The sequence below is a fragment of the Trachypithecus francoisi genome, unplaced genomic scaffold (assembly GCF_009764315.1).
Source record: "Trachypithecus francoisi isolate TF-2019V2 unplaced genomic scaffold, Tfra_2.0 Lachesis_group13, whole genome shotgun sequence".
In the NCBI taxonomy this organism is placed as follows: domain Eukaryota; kingdom Metazoa; phylum Chordata; class Mammalia; order Primates; family Cercopithecidae; genus Trachypithecus; species Trachypithecus francoisi.
In genome coordinates, this window is record NW_022681458.1 from 49,594,906 (window position 1) to 49,614,772 (window position 19,867).

Below are 19,867 nucleotides of genomic sequence, written 5' to 3' on the forward strand. Positions count from 1 at the left end.
TAAAATGCTTCTTGTGTTTACTGTTTCCAATATGCCTTTATTCATTCACAAATCTAAATCATAACTTATACCTGAACATTTTAGCTTATATGTCCTTCAATATTTGTATAATATCCTTAAAACAAGCATTGAACAAAAGTAATAATGGTGCCAGTTAAACCTAAACCTTCATAGTTTAGGCCAATAGCAATTTTCCCCCTAAACTTGAAGATATACATATATATGTATTTTTTAAATCGAAAAAAATACAGGAAAATTGATTGATTTCCAATTATATTACAATTAAGGTATAACACATTTAAAAATAGAAGATCCATGAAACTTGATGCAGTTAGGAATGAAAGTAGTTTGAATTTTAAAATCTAAAGTTGAAAAATTAACCTGATTACAAGTTCTAAATAGAACATTGTTAATTTTTTAAAATTTATCTCTTTGCATTTATCTCTGGATAACCTTGGTGATCTAATGGCAGTAAAAATTTCTCTAAAACTCATGCATTTTTTGTAAAACTAGATGTCTTTTCCACAAATATTTATTTTCACTTTATAGTTTCAGACTGAGCTAATGGTTTTGTAAGCAGACATATTGATTAGTTCAAAGTCAATTTCTAACCTATTCCAACTCTTCAGCTTTCTTAGACCATTTTGTGGGTTTTGTTTTTTGTTTTCTTTTTTTTTCATTTTGTGGAAGATGGTCATGTCTTCTTTCACACCTGAAATCAAATAAATCTGACCTTCCTGTCCTTAAATGTTTGAGGATACATTTTTCTTCCTGCTCTCTGTTGTTGTTTGTTGTTGTTGTTATTGTTGTTGTTGTTTATACGCTGATTTAAAATAAAGTATGTGAAAACACTTTGGATAGATGGGAACGAAACTTAAGGTGCTGGGACCTCCTTAATTGGCTGCTCGTGGAGCAGATTCCAAGATGGAGCATCACTGCAGAGGTCTTCAGGGGTCCTAGGGGGTAGACTATAAATTATGTTTGAAACCAGAGCTTGAGGGGAGTTGTAAGCTGGAAGAGGGAATCACAGGAGTCACTGACTCTACCACCTAGAGCCAATAGCAAAAGAGAAATTGTAGAGATGAAATAGGGTCCCTCAATGTGAGTCAAGCAGGGGGTCAAGGAAGGTATGCAGCTGGATCTAGCAAAAGACTGAAACTAATTACAGGCACTGAATTCCATTTTGCCATTCTTTCTAATGTTTTGGTTATTGTAATTCCCCCCCTCCCCCCCCCCAAAAAAAACACAGGAACAAGGCCTTAGGTAACAAAACCAGGCTGGAAAATGTTACAGGCAATTCAAAAAAATTATTGCTGTAAACTACTAATTTTACAAAATATGTTGACCTCTTAAAATTGACTTTTTATATTTTTGCTACTCTTTTATTTCATTGTTCTATTTATATCAAATAAGTTATATATTTAAACAAGCCTGATTTTTAAAATTTCTTCTTTAAGTTTTACCTGGACTTAGAAGTTAGACTTAGATGAATAATGTGTCAGGCTTACAGTGAAAACTACTGCCCATAGTAGGCAAGTACTAAAAGAAAAGGATAAAGCCCTTATTTTGTTTTTGTCTTCATCGATAAGAAAAGAGAAAATATCACTTTAGTGCTTTCTTTCATCCAAAGTCCAGTACACTAAAACAAAGAGGCTGGAGCTCCAGGCAATTTCTGAAGATCTCTACCGGGGACTTCTTATCTATTTCTTACTTGCTCCTTTGCTCCTCCCTTGATCCTTTTACTCCTCAATATAAGAAACCGAATTTGGATGTTTCAGAGAAAGACTTTTACTATAGGCTCCACAATATATTTATCTGTTTTTGTTATGTTGTTTTGTGTTTCTTATTCCTCTGTTCATACAAATATTTCTACTTCAGCATCATTATAAGATCAAAAATTCACATTTGAGATGCTCAGCTGTGAACTTCCTTCAAAGAACCATCTTACTTGGAATAAGATAATGACTTTCCTTCACCTTTAACACTTTCTTAATGGTAACGCCTTAGAGTGGCAGAGCAATTTGGAGGGTGCAAAGCAAAGTCACACATCCTCCTATTTAATCTGCATGAGCAAGGCAGGCATTTTATTTTACAACTGAAAGTTCTGAGCCTCAAGAAAGACTCTGGACAACCCAAATCTACTTCTTTTAGCATTGGGAGAATTTTGTGAAGATGCAAGTGCATTTAGATTACTTAATGTCATTTTCAGTTTTAAGTGTCACTATTAGATTTTCATTTCAGTAAGAGACATGGGAGATATGTTTAAGAAAGGCAGGTTTGTAAGTATATAAATCAGCTAGTTAGAAGGTTACTTTAAAATTTAGGCAAGTTATGATAAAGATCACAACAACTACAGTGGTGACAGAATGGGAAAATATTTAGGACATAAACATGGAGTAAGTTATTAACAGATTATGAAGTCCCTCTACCAAAATATTTAGTAGGTTAAAGTTAACTCAATTGGCAATTAAGTCTTTATTTGATTATTCAAATGAAACTTGCTCTATCACAAAATACCTTTAAGTCATCAAAACAAAATGCCATTTGCTAAAGACATACAGAAGTGTAAGTTAATAAAGATACATCTTTATTCGTTAGAGGCTTACTAATTAGAAGAATTAAGTACAAAGTTGGCAACCAACAAATTGATGTAAGAAAGACTTAGAAAGACTTTTGGTCTTCCTTTATTCACATTAATTTTCCTGCAGTATTTCACATCTTCTTCTTCCTTGTTACATCACCTCAACTGATCACCTCCTTAAATGTAAATACAAGAGAGACAACGAATACAAGTAGAGGAGATCAACTTCATCTTGCCTTTTCAGTGGCATCGCCTCTCTACATATGTACCCACATACTCTGCCATCCCTCTTCCTCCAGAAGACATGGTCCTGCTTCTAAGACCAACCACCACACCTCTCTCTAAACCTGGTCCCTACTTTGCTCCTGTAATTACCCACTTTCCTTCCCATCTAACTTTGTTCCTCTATGCTCTATGATTCTTCTTAGCACACAATGATGCCTGAGCACTACTCTTCCATAAAATCTCTCTCTTGACCCTACATTTTTATCCAAGTAATGCTGCATTCTCTGTTCTCCTCATTAGCAAATCTGTGTGAAAGTATTGGCTACATTTACTGTTTCCACTTAGTAACCTCCCAGACTTTTCTCAATCCCCTCTAACTGGGATTTGCCCTGCAGTAGCCCAAGCAAATGTTTATAATTTACCAATAAAAAAGAAATTTCTCATCTTTCAGGAATTAAATAAGGAAAAAATTAAAAACAGTTTATATGAATATGCATAAAATGATTCAAATAAATTATCCTGGGAATAACAAAACTATATTTAATTATAATACCATATTGTTGGTATGATATATTTTCATGAAGTCTGGCATAGTAACCTGCTCTAAATGAATTTTGCTATGCATGATATCAGGCTGTCTGCCTTCCTTCCTTCCTTTCTTCTTTTCTTCCTTCCTGACTTCATTAATCTCTTTCTCCTGTTTAAAATAAACTGAGTATCTTCAGTTGTAACTGACAGGCTTAAATGATAATAGAATTCTCCCTCAATATAGTAGCTTTGTATTAATCTCTTAAATTATTTTTCATTAATATGCAAAAGATAAATTATGTGTGATTTCTAAAGAAGCTTTGTCAAGCTCTAGCAAACTAGCTTAATTATGAAAAATTAAATATTCTGTAACGAACTCTTCTTTTGAAGTCTTTAATATGAAATTACATTTGTTTAATCATAAGCTTGGTTCTTGGGCTTTTCAAGTGGATTTTGGAATTGTAAACCATTATGTTTGAGTGTAATTTCAGGCTTTCTTTAGTTTTTGGCATTAAAATCAATTTAAAATTAAAAATTATCAGTGGTGATATGTTTTTTAATCAAAAAGAAACAAAGATAATGGATTTCCTCCCTAAAATCTGAACACGTTACTGCACTACGACAGATACATATGCAGTATTTTGTTTTAGTTTTATAGATAACAAACCAAAATGCTACTTCTTGTTTTCACATTTTAATAATATGATGTAACAGTATAACTATTATTCATATGACTCATATATCATAATCTATGAAAAAAAGGAAGGTGTTTTCTTCTTATTATTTTTCTTTAGTTATATTGGGGTTTCTAGGGAAAATATAGAAAATTTTAAAGAAAATATGACTACAGCTCAAAAACAACAACTTAGAATTGTCTGGGCCTCTAGGAACTGTCAACAGCTTCCATCATTTAAATACAACTTACTCACATGTGGGAGAAGCATATGGAGGGAAAACTCACACAAGATGCAAAATAGGCAAGTTGTACAAATTAAAGAACAGAATGGAGAGTTTTTATTTAAAATTTTCTTTTTATTTTATAAGTCAAATATGTCCCGTATTTGAATGTAAACTCACAGTTCAGATTTTTTGTGATAATGAGACAATAATTTTTATAATTTATTCAAAAAGAAAAATTGCTGTTCATAACTTGATAGTCATTTTAGCTACCACAGATATGTTAAATGCTATCACTAATCATTTATTTATCTATGTAAATAAAGTGAAAAAAAGATAAGCCTATCAAGAACTATTTTGTTACCTATTTAAGAAAAAAACGCTGACCACTAGATTGATATTGACTAAAACAGGAGAAAAGTACATTCTAAAGTTTGAGATAACCAGATTAATATCTGCATAAAATATGTGTAAAAGCTCTTTTCTCAGCTTTGTAATAATTTAAATGAGTGTAGAACCAGTATTTTTGTGTCATATTTTAAATCTAGAAGTCTCCTTTTTTTTTTTTTTTTGTTAACATAACCTGATAGTTTCAGGGACCTCCTGCTTTATTTCACACTTGATGTATGTAAATGTTTCTATTTATACACATTTATAGTGTGTTTAATGTTATGCTATTCTTAATTTAAAAGGGATATCTTACATGTTGATGAGAGAGATGTACTAGAGCTACATGGAAGAGAAAATTTGAACCATGCATGAAGTAGGAATAGTAGTGTTATGTTGGGAGAAAGTCAAAATGTAATAGAAGAAACATACCTTAACTATTACGAAATCTATGCTGACAAAGAAAGAAAATGTTAGAAAGTTTGAAGGCAGATTTAGAGAAAATTAAAAGGAGATCTTGGTTTGTATAGGCAAGTAAAGCAACCAAAATCTGAACTGTGGAAAATGATGTAAAAATATTTATTTCCTTAGAATTTATCAGGAACATTAATCCATATTTTATTAGTCAGCTTTCACTAGGTAAAGCTAAAATTACAGATGACCTCAAAATCTCAGAGGCTTACAGAATCATTAGCATATTCCTTGCTTTGATAACTGAAGTCAACTGTGGCTGTGCTCTGTGTATTTTTTCCTTCTGGAACTGATTGAAGGAATAGCCCATATTTTGAAATGTGTCTTTTTTGTACAGAAGGAAAGAGCAAGAAAAAAGAAATTCACATGATAGCTTTTTAATAGCTTCTATTAAGAACTCTCTCAATTCCACTCACATTTCAATGGCAAAAGCATGTCAGAAAACTAATGATGATATCAGGGAACTGCAAGTCATGCAGCTATGGCAAGAAACATATATCCTTTCATCAGAAAGGGAGGAAAGATAATGGGGGAAAATGATACATTCTACTCTGCATCATATGCCAAAAGTGTTTTTCATGGAGAATGTGGTACTACAGATAAGTCTTGAAAAGTTAGGGCAAATACAGAACAGACGTCAAATCATTTAGCAGCGATTGGCAGGGGTCTTCATTTGTACAGAAAACTTTAGCTTTTTGCCTTTGAAATTAACACAAAAGAGTAGAATGGCAGTATAAAGTAAAAATAATTTTTTAAAAGGACATGAGTTTTATCACATAGGTAGAAATAAAATGCATGACAATAAGATTGCAAAGACTGGAATATGATAATTAGAAATATATTGTCATAAAGTTAGTAAATTTTTCATGAAATAATAGATTAGAATAATTTAAAGATGCCTATTGTAATCCTTAAAGCAACCACCATAATAATAACAAAGAAACACTACCTCTCCACCAAAAATTTATTGGAGATAAAGTAAAATATATACCTGAGAATACTTTATTACACACCAAGAAGACAGAATTGGAAACAGAGAAACAGAAGATTGGTCAAATACGAAGCAAACACCAAGTTGGTGAGCTTAAAACTGAACATATCAGTAATTGAAGTAAAAGGACTGAACACCCTGATTAAATCCAGACTAGATTTTTTTATAAGTTAGACTAAATTGTATGTCGTTTAAAAGAAACACACTTTAAATTTAAAGAGCAAAGAGATTGGAAGTAAAATGATGGAAACAATAAGCAAAAAATTAACCTGGTGAGGCAATGTGAATATCAAAATTAAGTAGATTTCAAGCTGAACAGTGCTAGTAAAGATTTCAATGGGGCATTTCATAATGATAAAAGAATCACTTATTCAAGAAGACATAAGACTACTAAAAGTTTATACCCCTAGTACAAAGCTCCCAAGTATGAGACAAAAACTGACAAAACAAAAGAGAACTAGACGCAAATTTACGGTCACCAATATAGATTTTAACACTATTTTCTCAGTAATAGATAAAACAATTAAATAAAAATCAGTATAGTTATGGATGATTTGAACAACACTAACCATCGATGTAAGCTAATTAACATTAATAGAAAATTGTTCCACACTAGAGCAAGTTACAACTTCTAAGGTGCACATGGAATACTCATAAAGATAGACCATATCCTGGGCCATAAAACAAGTTACAATACATTTCAAAGTATTTAAATTAAACAATGTGTTCTCCAATGATGATAAATTAAATTATTAAATTTAATGAAGAGGAATAAAAATAATATGCCTTTGAAAACCCCCAAATATTTGGAAGTTAAAAACACACTACTAAATAATTCATGAGTCTAAGAAATCTCAAAGGATATTACAATATATATTTTGAACAGAAATATATGAAAACACAACATATCAATATTTGTGGTATGCAGCTAAAGCAATCTTTGGAAGGCCATTTATACATTTTAATACCCATATGAGAAAACAAAAAAGACATAAAGTCAAGCATTTCTACTTCCATTTTAAGAAACTAGAAAAATAATAAATTAAGTCTTAAGTATGTAGCACAAGGATATAAGAACAGACATCAATAAAATTAAAAAATGAAATAGCCTTGTATAAAGAAATCAAATTTGTAATTGAACAACAAGAACAAAAAAATCACTCCAGGACCAGATAGTTTCACTAGTGAGTTATAACATATGAATAAAAAATAATACTAATCTGACACAAATTCTCATAAAATAGCAGACTTGGGAACACTTTTCAGCTCATTTCATGAAGGGCAGGCATGGAAAACACAAGAAAGGAAAATTACAGCCAATATATTTCGTGAAAATAAATACAAAAATGCTCTACAAAATATTAGCAAATGAAATCCAGCAATATATTAAAAAGTTAATATACAAAGATCAAGTTTGACTTTTCCCGGGAATGCAAGGTTAGCACTGTCAACAAAATAGACCGAGAAAAATATTGCAACACATATAGCTGACAACAGGTTTGTACCCAAAAGATATTAAACATTCCTGCAGGTGGAGAATTTAAAAACCACCAACAACAATAATTTTTGCCTTAAGATTCAGTAATCCTGCTGCTAGTTATTTATTCAAGAGAAATAAAAACATATGTATACACAAAGTCTTTTACAAGGATTTGTACAGCAGCTTTATTCATAAATACCCAATTATAATTTTCAGTCAATAACTGAAAACAACCCAGATATCCTCCAACAGGAGGGTGAATAAATAACCTGCAGTGTCTCATTCAGTGGAATACTAAGCAATAAAAAGATATAAACTATTGATACATGCAACTACCTGAATTAATTTCAAAAGTTATTATTTTGAGTGAAAGAAACTTGACACAAAAATTACACACTGAATTATTCCACTGATATGATGTTCTAGAATAGTTAAAACTAATCTGTGGTGATAGAGATCTACCCATATATAGACAGGGTAGTGGTAGGGCAATGCCTGGGAAGGGTAACCAGAGAACTTTCTGGGATGATAGAGTTGTTCTGTGTGTCTTTATATGCACTTCTCAACACTAATTAAAGGCTACTGAGTTAGTCCATTTGCATTGCTCTAAAGGAATACCTAAGGTTGGATGATTGGATGATTTATAAGGGAAAAAAGTTTATTTTGGCTCATGGTTCTGCAGGCTGTATGAGAAGCATGGTGCCGGCATCTGCTTCCAGTGAGGCCTCAGGGAGCTTTTTACTCATTACAGAATGCATAGTGGCAGCAGGTGTGTCATGTGGCAAGACAGGCAGCAAGAGAGAGAATGAAGAGGTTCCAGACTCTTAAACAAGCAGTTCTCACCAGACTCTTAAACAAGCAGATCTCATGTGAACTAACTGAGTGAGAATTGCCTCATCACCAAGGGTATGGTTCTAAGCCATTCATAAGGGATCCACCCCCATGATGCAAACACTTCCTACCAACCCGTACCTCCAACATTGAGGATTACATCTCAACATGAGATTCATAGAGGATAAATATCCAAACCATATCAGGTACCCTTAAGATCTGTGTATGGTCATCCTTCAGTCTTCTCAGGGGATTGGGTCCAGGACCCACCCTCCCCACAGTATACCAAAATTTGTGGATGCTCAAGTCCCTGATGATATTAAAGTGGTGTATCCTATTCATATCCTCACATATAATTTAAATCATCTCTAGATTACTTGGAATACTTAATACAACATAAATGCTGTGTAAAAATTTGTTATGCTATATTTTTATTTTTTATTATTTTTTATTTCTGCATTGTTATTTTGTATTTTTTTCTGAATATTTTGATTCAAGATTGGCTGGATTTGTGAATGAGGAACGAGCAGATATGGAAAGATGACTTCATTTCACTGGATTTCAGTTTTAATTGCATTTTTAACAAAGTGAATTACAATGCTTACCCATGTTTGAACATTAGAGTTCACTGTTTTCAGAAATGGTATGACAGGTTAAGAATATTATAAGTCACAAGAAGCATGATAGTGAGAACTGGGTTCATCATCATGTAGGACCAGCAAGAAGAACAGGGTGGTGATGGAATTCAACCTTCAGAAGAAATTAGCAGGGCAGAGAGATTTGAGGGAGAAGTAGCTCAATCATTTCTTGTAATCCCTCCACTTCCAAACTTCCCTAAAACGATTAAATACGTTTTAATGGAAGGGCAGAATATTAGGGATAATGTGCTTTCAGTAGCTCCACTTCCCTCACCCCTAAAATTTGCCTCAATCATTTGCCAAAACCTAAGTTTCTATAAAATAATGGGAAATAATTATCTTACTTTGCAACTCAAAATAAAAGAGCTTAAAATACAAATGCGTGATTAAGATAATACTTTAAGATAAATGAATTTTATTCCTAATCAGTGTATGGATGCAAATAAGCACTGATCTTTCCTGTTACTGGTAATATAGAAAGAAGAGAAGGAAGTAGCAGTCCAATTTAACACACATTTACTGAGAGTGTAACGTGTACTAAATCAGTGGTTTTCAAGCTTTTGTTACTGTGACCTTTAGTAAGAATTGCAATTTATATTGCAACCCTGTATGTAAGTACATATGTATAGCTAAAGCAGTGTTATAAAATAAAACATGTACTTGCTAAATAAGATGCAGTCTGTTATTTACTAGACTAGTATAGTGTTTTTCATGTTTATAGAAATGCAAGTCATGATGCATTAATTTCACTACCCGCTAAAAGGTTGTGAACTGTGGTTTGAAAAACACAGTGCTATTCTTTCTACTCAAAATGTGGTCTGTGGACCAACAGCAGCAGCATCTGGGGACTTTAAGAAATGCAGAACCTGAGACCATACCTTGCACCTAATGAATCAGAATCTGCATTTTAACTAAACCTTCAGGTGCTTCCTGTGCGCTTTAAAGCATCGGAAGCCCTGAGCTAGATGATACCTGAGGAGGGTGTTCTGGATAGATGAAGCCTTCTTGGTATTGTTTAAGGCAGAGATTCTTCCTTGAAGATAGTCTGTATTCAGAACAGGCATATTCAAGCCCCCAACTAAGTCCAATTCAGTATCTCCAAGGATATCTCAGGTCATTTTTATTTTAAAAAAAGAAAAAAAAATCTTGTTAACAAACAAGATCCACGAAAGCCTCTGAATCAGATCCTGTTTAAGAACCACTGGTATAAAAAGTGAAATGAAAGTTGTGCACTGATTAAGTCGTTTGTTTGTTTACTATTATACGAAGGCACAAACCTATGCTTCCAGTAATATGGAAAGATTTTATTTTATATTTCTTTGTGGGTGACTTCATAGAAAGGCACTTTATTCACACAATACTTATTGATGGGGATATTCCCACTGCTTCTTTTGAATGTACTTCTCCTTATCGGAGAATTTCCAAACATCTCCATTTTACCAATAATTGCCCTTTTATAGAAATGTAATGTGACTTCTGGTAGAAATATTATTATTAGTCCTGCTGAGATAGCAAAATTTATCCCTGGATGACCTCCAGTCGATCCCTTACCAAAGATCTCAACTGCTGAAGAAAATGGGGCTGTCTCTAAGTGGCCATCACTGTTCATTAAGGTCCTTGCCATTGTGTTCGTATCTTTCCTGAGTAATGGGAAGTTTTAGTCTGGAAGTTGCTAATCTTGCTAACACTAAAATGCTCTCTCCCATTAGCAGCTTCTGTGTTGCATTAATAATAAGAAAGTAATACAGAGACCGACCTCAGCTGTTCAGTCTCCCCTGAGATGAGGCCCCAACTTCCCTCTTATCCCCATGGTCCACTCTAATGGTCTTGCCTGTATTAAAGTAGTAAAGTGGATAATAAGATAAGTGCTGTTTATTTTATCAGAGTCTAAAATTCCTTCTTCTTCTTGGGGAGGACACTTTTTTTTCTTAAGACATCCAAATTGAAAACTATACCATCAATACTTTTGCAATTGAAATTGACCTGTTTACTTCATACTGTTTTAAAAATGTACGCGTTGACTATCAAGCACAGGAAAAAAAATGTTTTAGAAAAAATAAATCCCTCCACCTTTCTTGGAAGAGTTACAAAACAGATAACTCTCCTAGGGATGTCGTCTTGTTCTTTTTTGAGTAAATCAAATTACTCATCTGAACAGCAGTAGATTAAAGAAAACTAAAGATCTTTGATTTTATAAGTATTAAAAACTCTTGTTAATAAACAAAGAAGAAATGAAGAGAAAATAACATATTAAAACAAAGTAAGTAAGATTGGATTTGACAGGTGCAAGGTGCATGTTAATAAATTGTCTTTGTTATTTAAAATGTTCATAAAGACAGGAACTAATGCTGGGATTAATTGCTTATGTTCTTTTTCTGTTTAAAATATGTTATCTTTTGCAGAAGTGCACTTCTTAAAGATTCCCTTGATTTCAACATCTGTTTTTAAGTGTATATGATCTGTGTATGCAATAGTTAGTTGATTGCAATTTTTCATTTTAAAATAAAACTACTTTTTCTTTCAATGATATATTTTTAACTGGGAAAAGAGATAATTCACCTTGAAAGTGTTGCTCATTCCTTGCACTCAAATACTAGAAATTTTTTCTCAATTTACACTGTTGTATCCTGATTTTGAAAAGCTTACTTTATAATTGGGTGATATATTGCCCATTTTTGTACTTGTCACTTAGAGGAAAAAAGGACCAATATCAACCATCATTATCATCAGTGACTAAACAGTGACTCAATGTATTTTTTAGTTCATAACCCTCTAACAGGGAATCACTGTGATTAGCTCTATGCAATACTTATGTGAGATTCAATAAATGACAGTAAAAAACAACTAAAAGCTATTTTCTAAAAACTTATAATCAACATTTTTTTTCTTGTAAGTACTTAACTGTTTGAGGGAAAAAATGTGGGTATATCTAATAAATCAGGGATGCTCATCTAAATTTTTAAAAATTATACATGAAAACTTTCTTTGGACCAAAAGGTCCATAATCTGGAAATAAGAAAATGCTAAATACGTTTCAGTAAAATAGACAGTAGATCTTTCCCCCAGAGAGGTGAAAATTTAACTCCCTGTTAACTAAATAACTCTTTCATATGGTCTATTTATTAGGCGAATAATGTTGATGAATACAATAAACTCACATGTTTGTTGTTTTATTTAGCATGCAAAATGCAAACGTGTTCACCACATACCAATGGGAAGCATATTATTGTTAGAGTTGTCTTTAAATTGGAGGAACAAAAGAGTTGCTTATGACATTCTTATGAAGCTTCAATAGCAGACAGGTCCATTGGGAAAGTAGAGCTTTAATACAGAATTGTCCTGGGGTTGTAGATATAATGCACAATTATCTGAATTCATTTTACATTTTTTCTATCCTACAGTCCATGAAGGCTCTGGAGAAACTAGTCAAAAGGAGACATCCACCTGTGATATTTGCCAGTTTGGTGCAGAATGTGATGAAGATGCCGAGGACGTCTGGTAATATGCTGTTTTTATTCTTTTAGACAAAATAACGACAGTGATTAATTTCTTTTTAACGCCATCAACCATTCTGCAACAGAAGACATTGTCTGCATTTTTATTTTCTTATTCAGTTCCCAAGTAAAAAAAAAAAAAATGAGGACTGTAATAACAGCAAGGAATTTCTGGAACTGGATTTAGAGGTGGGCCAGCCAAGCAGCTATCCATGGCATTACTTGACAAGGTACACTAAAATATCATTGAAGCCTCCCAAAACTGTCAATGTTAGGATATAGAGGGGGAAAAAGTCTTATTTACTAGAATGTCTTTGAAAAAGTATCATCAGGGCTGGGTGTGATGGCTCAGGCCTGTACTCCCAGCACTTTGGGAGGCCAAGGCAGGAGGATCACTTGAGGCCAGGAGTTTGAGATCAGCCTGGGCACAAAGCGAGACCCATATCTCTACAAAAGAAATATTAATTAGCTGGGTATGGTCGCACTAGCCTGTAGTCCCAGCTACTCAGGAGGCTGAGGTGGGAGGATCACTTGAGCACAGGAGGTTGAGGCTACAGTGAGCTGTGATCATGCCATTGCATTCCAGCCTGGGCCACAGAGTGAGACTTTATCTCAAGATATTTAAAAGGCATCATCAGGAAGCAATAGATGATCAGAGTTAGTCTGTTTGGGTTTCTATAACAAAATACCGTAAACTGGGTAGCTTATAAACAAAAGAAATTTATTTCTCACCATTCTGAAGGCTGAGAAGTCCAAGATCAAGGCAGATTTAATGTCTGATAAGAGCTCACTTTCTCTAAAATAACCTTCTTCTTACTGAAGCTTCACATGGCAAAAAGGGCAAGGGAGGTCTCTGGAGCCTGTTTTATAAGGGCACTAATCCCATTCATGAAGGCTCCACCCCCATAACCTAATCGCCTCCCAAAGGTCCTACCTCCCAATACTATCATCTTGGAGGTTAGGATTTCACCATATGAATCTGGGGAGGGGGACACCAACATTCAGATCATACCAGTTGCTAATCTGACTTCTAAGACAATGGAGTAACTACTCTTATAAAGATATGTTCATCAAATAATGAATCATACTTATTATTTTGAAAGGGTACCAACATTTTAGCCTTCTACTGTATTGGTCCCACCTTAAGCACATTGAAAAGTGAATAACTCAAACTTCTGAGGGGTTCTTTGTGTCATGATAGTGAAAAGAAGCAGCCTCTTTTTTATTCCTTTCCTCTTCTCTCTTCTGCTCCTCCCCTCCTCCTCTTCCTCTTCTTCTTCTTCCACTTTCTCTTCTTCTTCTCCTCCTCCTTTCCCTCCCTGTCTTCCTCCTCCTCCTCTTCTTTTCCTTCTCCTTTGTCTTCATCTTCTTCCTATTATTATTATTACTATTATGTATCTCTTTTTCTTTTTTACATATACCTCACCCTTTTCAGGAAAACATCTGGCTGCTCTTTATTTTCTTCAGTATGCAGACTGTGCTTGCCTAGAGCAGTTAACCATCATTTTGATCAAAGTTTTATGAGTAAGGGGAAAATTCGTCTAAGGAAAATGAAGAAAAAAAATTAAGACAAGATTATTTGGCAGTAGTAAAACAGTCTGCACTTAAAATATTTTTCAAGTGAAGATTCTATCTGAGTAAACGGTGGTTCTTAGGGTAAACTACGTACTTACAAGTAAACACTGCCTTTGAATAGCCAAGTGAAATAAACATCTATTACTAAACTCAGACAGCAGTAGAGTTTTCATACCTGTCAAACACTTCTAGCCAGTGGGCAGCTAGGAGCCAAGTGAGAGAGTCTATGCACTGGTTTGACCATCTTGTGGTAAACAAATGTATGTTTTTTATTGAGACAGAGTCTCACTTTCTTTTTTTTTGAGACGGAGTCTCACTGTGTTGCCCAGGCTAGGGTGCAGTGGCGCGATCTCAACTCACTGCAAGGTCCGCCTCCCAGGTTCGAGAGATTCTTCTGTCTCAGCTTCCCGAGTAGCTAGGATTACAGGCGCGCACCACCATGCCCAGCTAATTTTTGTATTTTTAGTAGAGACAGGGTTTCATCATGTTGGTCAGACTAGTCTCAAACTCCTGACCTCAGGTGATTTGCCCACCTCGGCCTCCCAAAGTGCTGGGATTACAGGTGTGAGTCACCACGCCCGGCCAACAAATGTTATGTTTTTTTAAAAACATCCTAGGTACCTTAATGGCTGAGGAATTTGTGGTTCCCAAAATTGAGAGATTGCCAGAGGTACCATGAGAATTTTTTTAAACATACCAGTTATTTAGTTCTGCCCCAAAATTAATGAATCAGAATTTCAGAGAAGCAGGGCTTAAAATTTTAGTTTTCTACAAGTCCCCCGGGTGATTATGGAAATACTACTCTAAAATAAGTTACTAATTCAAAGACTCTTTCTCCTTCCTAAATGCTTTAGGGCTCTTCTGTAGTCATAAGATCAAGACACACAAATAGGAAATGTATCCTTAAAATATTTTGTTTCTAACGTTTGTTGGTGACTGCATCTGTGTTTCGGCATCATTTTTTCAAGCTGTTTTCTTGTAAATTATTTCACTTAAAAAAAATGTACATGAGTCTCTCTCTTTTTTTAAGAATTTTAATTTTCCTAGTTCCTTATCTTTTTAATGATCATTCTTTAAGTGGTATAGCTCCACTTTCCAAGTACAGATAGTTAAGACATGAACTTGTAAGAGCAGCTAAAAAGTACTGGTTGCTTACAGTGGGTTTTATCCATTTGTACCATTTGTATACCTTTTTTTTTTTTTTCTCAGCTATCTTCAAAATAGCCATAGCAGGTAAATTCCATTATTATTTTACTTTGAAAAGAGAAAACTGAGTTTTAAAGTGTTAAAGTGGCAGGACCAAGATGAAGACAGGAGGTGAAAGTAACTAAAGGTGTTAGCATAACAATTCAACCAAAGATGCAATGGAAACAATATGTCTTTGCTGTCATGTCTAGACAATGAGATGGCCAGATTGCAGGCAGCATGTTTGCAGTGACTCTCCAAGGCCTGCAAGGTTAGAGCTGGTCTAGGTAGATATTTGCAGCTGGAAGTGGGAAAACATCCAAGCAAGCAAGGGGTTAATCCTGGTATTCTTGCAGAAGTTCAGATCCATGGTATGAAGGCAGTATGAAGAGATATGGGCAAGGGTAGTGACACCAGAAAGGCTTAGCAGTTGTCTACAGGGCCCAACCATAACAACTGTAATTCAGAAAATAAGTTCAGTTACAAATGGGACAAGGAGAAGGACAAAGCAGAACCTTAGTCATGGAGAAATTGGTGTCAATCAGAAAAACTCATCAAGAACTGAAATAGGAGAGCCTGGATAGATACTGGAACTGCTATACAAAGTCAAGCCTTGGTTACAAGTGGCTGGGAGAAGCATAGCCTACATCTGAGAAATAAATTACAAGGTCAGAATGAAACCAGCAGCAAAGCTGTCTGAATGCTAAATCAGTTAACTTTTGGCTACGATATCTTGTATACCCCCAGCATAGGGACAAGATTAGCTCCAAAATGCAGAATAAGCCTGAACCTCCAGATGGGGGCTAAGTGGCCACGGCTGTGAAGATTAGAGGGCTGTAGGGGCAGGGAGCCAAGAAGATCATTAGACTTCCAAGGCAAGAACGAAAGTTATTAGTGTTTAAATAAAATGTATTTAAAATGTTCAATGTAAGCAATAAGGAATTGTGCTGAAATGACAAGTGCATTGATTTTCATTTACATACCTTGTATGTTAACATACCTTTGTATGTTAACATATTGTATTAGTCATGGCCATGAAGGGCAGATTGGAAACAGCTGAAGGACACAGGAATAAAGCAATGAGTGAAATTAAATAGGCATAGAATGAAAGAGGCTGTAAAGTAAGATAGGAAGCAATAGCGGAGCCATCTGACTGTAGTACCAGGCAACAGAACCTTCACTAAATCAAGGAAGCGTTGATACGCTATTGATTTTGGATGACACCATGGCCACGTTCTCTCAAACATAAAATACTACATATGCTGTGTGGCAACAAAGAGTACAACTTATTGTTTCAGTTTTTTCCTTTAACACTAACTAAACTATAATTTTATGTGTACAGATTTCCTCAATCCTGCACTATGAAGTAATAGCAAGATGTGAATAACTGCTGACGTGAAATAATGTTCTTACTATATCCACAATACTGAAACAAAGGTGAAAAATTAATCCCCAATCTTTCTTTAACCCTGGCCTAATAAGTTAATATTTTGCGTTTTGCCACAGGGTTAAATCTAGTTATTCAAACATTCTTAAGTACTTTCAAGATGAAGATAAATCTTTATTAGAATAAAAACATCAGTACACGGTTAACTGATCATGTTTTCATAGTTAGATGAGTTTTTGAGTTCAGAAGAAAGTCACACTGGAGATGGGAATTAAAAAAAGTAATAAATAGGGGAAGGAGAAGGAGAATAAAATAAGAGGAGAAAAAGTAATAATCAGATGGCATTGACAAACTATGATACTAATGACATAACATTTTAATGCTTTTATTTTGAGAAAACAGATGGCTTGTAATCTAATATAAGACCCTAGTTTATGTTCTGTGATTTCATTTCAAGGTTTTTCTCTTGCATTTTTCTTATATGGAGAACATCAAGGCTGTAAAAAATCAGAAAATTTTAGGTTCTCTCAATAGGAAAGGAAGACCATTGCTACAAAATATTTTTTTTCAGTTATAGGTATTAACTTAAATGTAGGAAAGGATTGAGCTTCCAAAAGAGGATTAAAATTCAACAGGACAAGTTATTCACACGCCAGTACAGCCATTCTCATAATTATCTTTCATTAAAGAAGGACTTCAAAAGTAGCTGAAGCACCTGTGTGAAGGGATGTGTGTGCCTGTTTATGGGGAATGGGTTACGAGAAGAAGAAAGGGCTTAAAAGATCATTTCTCTTTATATCTAGACTGAAAACAGCCAAAACTAATACATTTATACATAAAAGAGACTCTCAAATACACCCTGCCAAATATAATTTATAAAGAAGAATGGCTTATAAATAAGTCAAATATAATAAAATTGACTCGTTGCAAAGTAATAAAGCTCCATCTGATAGCACTGGGAATACCAACTTATGATTTCAGCAAATATTTCTGATTTCACTTTAGAAACAGCTTTATATTCCCTTAATTATCTTACCTGATAAATTATCTCAGTAAGTCCAAAGTAGGTCAGTGGAAACTCTTTTCTGTGGGAACTATTCCTTAGAAGTAATTAGCCTGGAAGTTTCTGTTGGTTCTGTCAGTCACAAGTAGTTCAGAGCCCTGGGGTTGATACTTGATTTAATATACATATACATACAAAAGCATTGATAGCTGGATCTGACCATAGGAATAGCTAGGTATGAAATTGGCTGCATGCCTAATATTTCCAGGAAGAGCGAACAGGTGCACAGGTATAAGAGCAGATGCAGCCAGATGACAAATGACATAAAGGGACAACTTAAATTATTAGGTATATTTGCTTTATATGTATTCTTCATAGCTCTTTATTCCTGTTTTAACTTTGCTTTTGTAGTATTCTCTACATGCCACTCAGGCTCCATTAGCGATATCATATTGGCTTAAATGCTATTAACTCCTTAGTAGTCATTCATTTTGTCTTTGAAAGCATTAATAATATTTTCCAGTTTTAGTGTATAATATCCTTAGTGTTTGAGTGCAATGGTAAGAAAGGAAAGAAGCAAAGTTGTTGCAATAAAATGAGTTCCAAAGAGGAATTAATGAATGTCTATTATTTTCTCTATTTCATGGATGTTCCATAATTGAAACAGGGTGTGGGATCTGGCATTTCTTTTCTGGGTGTCTCTTACAAAGACAGTTTAGTTTGAAGTCTTTAACATCTTGCTCCTTTGATCTGAGAAGGCTCCTTGTCACTAGGAAGACTGTGTGTTGTTGGCAACCTGCCCACATTTAATGCATTTTGGATTGTGGAGGCTCATGAATATTTGAAATGGGGCAATGGCCATGGATGATCCTTGGCACTAGATTTCATCATAGGTATAAGTAAGTAAATTAGACGTTAGGTCTTGCTGACTTTAGTACCTTTGGGTTGTGAGTTTGATAGGGAAAATTAAGACACCTCTGAGGAAAATACAGAAAGTGGTTTTATTTAAAACCACTCCTGGTTGACAGTTGAACAAAAAGATTGTGTTTAAAGTGGAAACAGCAATCTTTGTATTGCTTTTCTACTAAGTAAAAAGAGCAGACTCGGATATGGTATATTTAAAGAGGATGCTGATTAGTCACAAAATTAGCCACCTAAGAATTCATTCAGTTTCTCCCTAGGGTGTTTCCCTTTTATTAATTTCCTTTGCTCTCTGGCCCCAGAAGTGTAACTGGTAGCCAACATTAGGTCTGGTTTCTAATACGAGTTTACTCATGGAGACAATGAAAAAAAAAAACAGAAAAAAGATAATAGATCTGGTCTAGAAAATCTAAGGTTTTTGTTGAATGTATACATGGCTTTTTGAGAAAACATTTTAGTTCCAAGATTCCTGGAGTTGAGGTATGACCTCCCTCCATTTACCTCTTATCCCCACCTTGAAGACAGTAGCTGTCACCTCTGAAAGTTGCAGTAGCGTTTTCTGTTTGAGTCAATGAGTGGGAACTGAGGAGTAGATACCTCTAGTTCTTTTAATGATTCCATTTGCCCAAAAAATGTTTTGGATGGGGATATATATAGCTCCTGACTTAGGGAAGCACACATCTTTCTGCTCTCACAATTTCAAAGGGAAAATGTTGATAGTTTTTAGCAAAGGTGTGTCCAAACCTAAAAGTTGGGGTTTGCTTTTATTATTTATTTCTTTTCTGTATTTCTTCACCTGTCTTGATCAAGAAAATAAACAACTTATATTTTTCTAAATTTCAAACAATATAATAAAATTTAGAAGTAAAAGACTAGTAATTCTGACATGGTCTATACGTTGGTCTATACAGGGCATTAAACGATGCCCAGTGTCAACAAATGCCGTATTCGCAATCCAGACTTCTCTCTGCAGTCGCTGCCAGTAATCCAACCTGCAAACTGAAGTTAAAAGCTTCAAATGTTACTCAGGAAGACAAATGAATAACAATGACACTTCTAATATGCAACAGTCAAATAATAACAACCACCAACAACTAGCCACCCCTCCAGAAAAAGGAGAGTAATGCTTTATGAAAGTAAAAACTAAAAAAAAAAATTGAAAAATAAAAATAAACAATAGTCTTTAAAACCTTGGGTCTTCTGTGATGCTAGCCTACTTTAAAAAAAAATGGATTTTCACATAAATTCTAGAGAATCTTTTAAATGCTTCTCG

At 34.4% G+C, this 19,867-nt stretch overlaps 1 protein-coding gene across 1 annotated transcript in view; it reads left to right on the forward strand.

The window, feature by feature from the left end:
* The window catches only part of TMEFF2 (transmembrane protein with EGF like and two follistatin like domains 2), a 245,391-nt gene that overhangs the window by 123,500 nt on the left and 102,024 nt on the right, over positions 1-19,867 (forward strand). Inside the window, exon 5 of the mRNA XM_033230800.1 lies at positions 12,431-12,527. Within this exon, the coding sequence (XP_033086691.1) occupies positions 12,431-12,527 (97 nt within the window). The remainder of the gene's footprint in view (positions 1-12,430; positions 12,528-19,867) is intronic.